General features: G+C 33.7%; 1 protein-coding gene across 2 annotated transcripts in view; it reads left to right on the forward strand.

Annotated features, from left to right (window-relative positions):
* vdrb (vitamin D receptor b) overlaps positions 1-1560 on the forward strand; it is a 25579-nt gene that overhangs the window by 13606 nt on the left and 10413 nt on the right. For both annotated transcript variants that reach the window (XM_016272038.1, XM_016272037.1), the window contains one exon: positions 995-1094. In XM_016272038.1, coding sequence (XP_016127524.1) covers positions 995-1094 — 100 coding nt within the window. The remainder of the gene's footprint in view (positions 1-994; positions 1095-1560) is intronic.

Raw genomic sequence — 1560 nt, forward strand, 5'->3', positions numbered from 1 at the left:
GGCGTTATGCAAATCTTCCCACATAGTGAGGTAGATATGTGGGGGCGTGTTAGAACGAGCCGTTTTAGGTAGGTGTGGCTGACTCTGAACTTTTATAAAGAATATCTCTTTGGATTTGAGACTTTAGTCTTTGCAACTTTACAGATCTTCTTTATGCACCAAGAGCTTGTAACACTCCAAAGAGAAAGGAAAAATTTAAATCGCGTCATATGACCGCTTTAAACCATGAGGCATCTGTAAATAAATGATTCTAGAGCTTTTCTCAGAACTAACAGTTCTCAACCAACTGGTGTGAAAATTATTTTAAGTGATCACTACACTACTGTTCAAATGTTTGGGTTTGGATTTTTGTATTTTAAAAAATGGTTTGAAAGAAGTCTCAAAAGCTCACCAAGGCTGTATTTATTTGATTAGAAATACAGTAAGAACAGTAATATTGTGACAATATTATTACAATTTAAAATTACTGATTAATATTATAATATATTTAATATATAAAATGTAATTTATTCATATGATGTCTAAGATTAATTTTCAGCAGCCATTACTTCAGTCTTCAGTGTCGCATGGTCCTTCAGAAATCATTCTAAAATGCTGATTTGGTGATCATGAAACATTTCTTATTATTATCAATGTTGAAAACAGTTTTGTGGAAACCATGATACAATTTTTCAAGAATTCTTTGATGAATAGGAAGTTCAAAAGAACAGCATTTTCCACTTTTGATGAATCACAGTATTGATTTCCTTCAAAATAAAAAAAAAACAATCTACTAATCCCAAACTTTTGAACGGATGTGTATATATGATATTCCAAATGTTTGCTATATGTCAAGTAAATCCTGTTGTTTTGATCATTTGTTATATAATGCAGAGACATTCCTACATTTTAAATTTTTCTAATACATTTTGGGTCCACTTTTTCTGTCTTTCTTAGGAATACTTTGCTAATTTTTTCAGTGTGTTCATATGTTTATGTGTGTTTTGTGTTGCAGCCTCCAGTTCGAGAGGGTCCAGTTACACGCAGTGCCAGCCGAGCCGCGTCTCTTCATTCACTATCAGATGCCTCCTCAGACTCCTTCAGCCATTCTCCAGGTGACACACACATGTGTATACATGTTGAACTAATGCACACAAACACTTGTTTGTGCATAAATCACCTGTAAGCTTTCTTCTGAGAAATATTTTTCAGCCCAGTGTGAGGCGCGGACAGGCATGTGTGTTTGTGTGTTAGAGGGTTGTGTGTCTTAATTGCACAGCAGGCTCCGTCCATCTCACCATGCTTGACGTCACAGGAGAGCCTCTCTAATGACAAACAGACTATTCACATTTTTTAAATAAATTAAATTACCAATTGGAAAAAATTCTGTTTTTATTAAAAAAACAGATTCATTTTCTGACTGCTGCTTATTTAATTAATCTTGAAAAATGTTGATTACAGCATTACATTAATGTCTACTCGCTTTGTATGAAAATGTGTTGTTTTGCAGTTGTTCTAATATCTTGACATTGTTTGCTTTTTAGGCAAAGTGTAAATAAGAGATTTATTCTGCAATGTTGA

The sequence above is a fragment of the Sinocyclocheilus grahami genome, unplaced genomic scaffold, assembly GCF_001515645.1.
Source record: "Sinocyclocheilus grahami isolate Dianchi unplaced genomic scaffold, SAMN03320097.WGS_v1.1 scaffold67.1, whole genome shotgun sequence".
Classification (NCBI taxonomy): domain Eukaryota; kingdom Metazoa; phylum Chordata; class Actinopteri; order Cypriniformes; family Cyprinidae; genus Sinocyclocheilus; species Sinocyclocheilus grahami.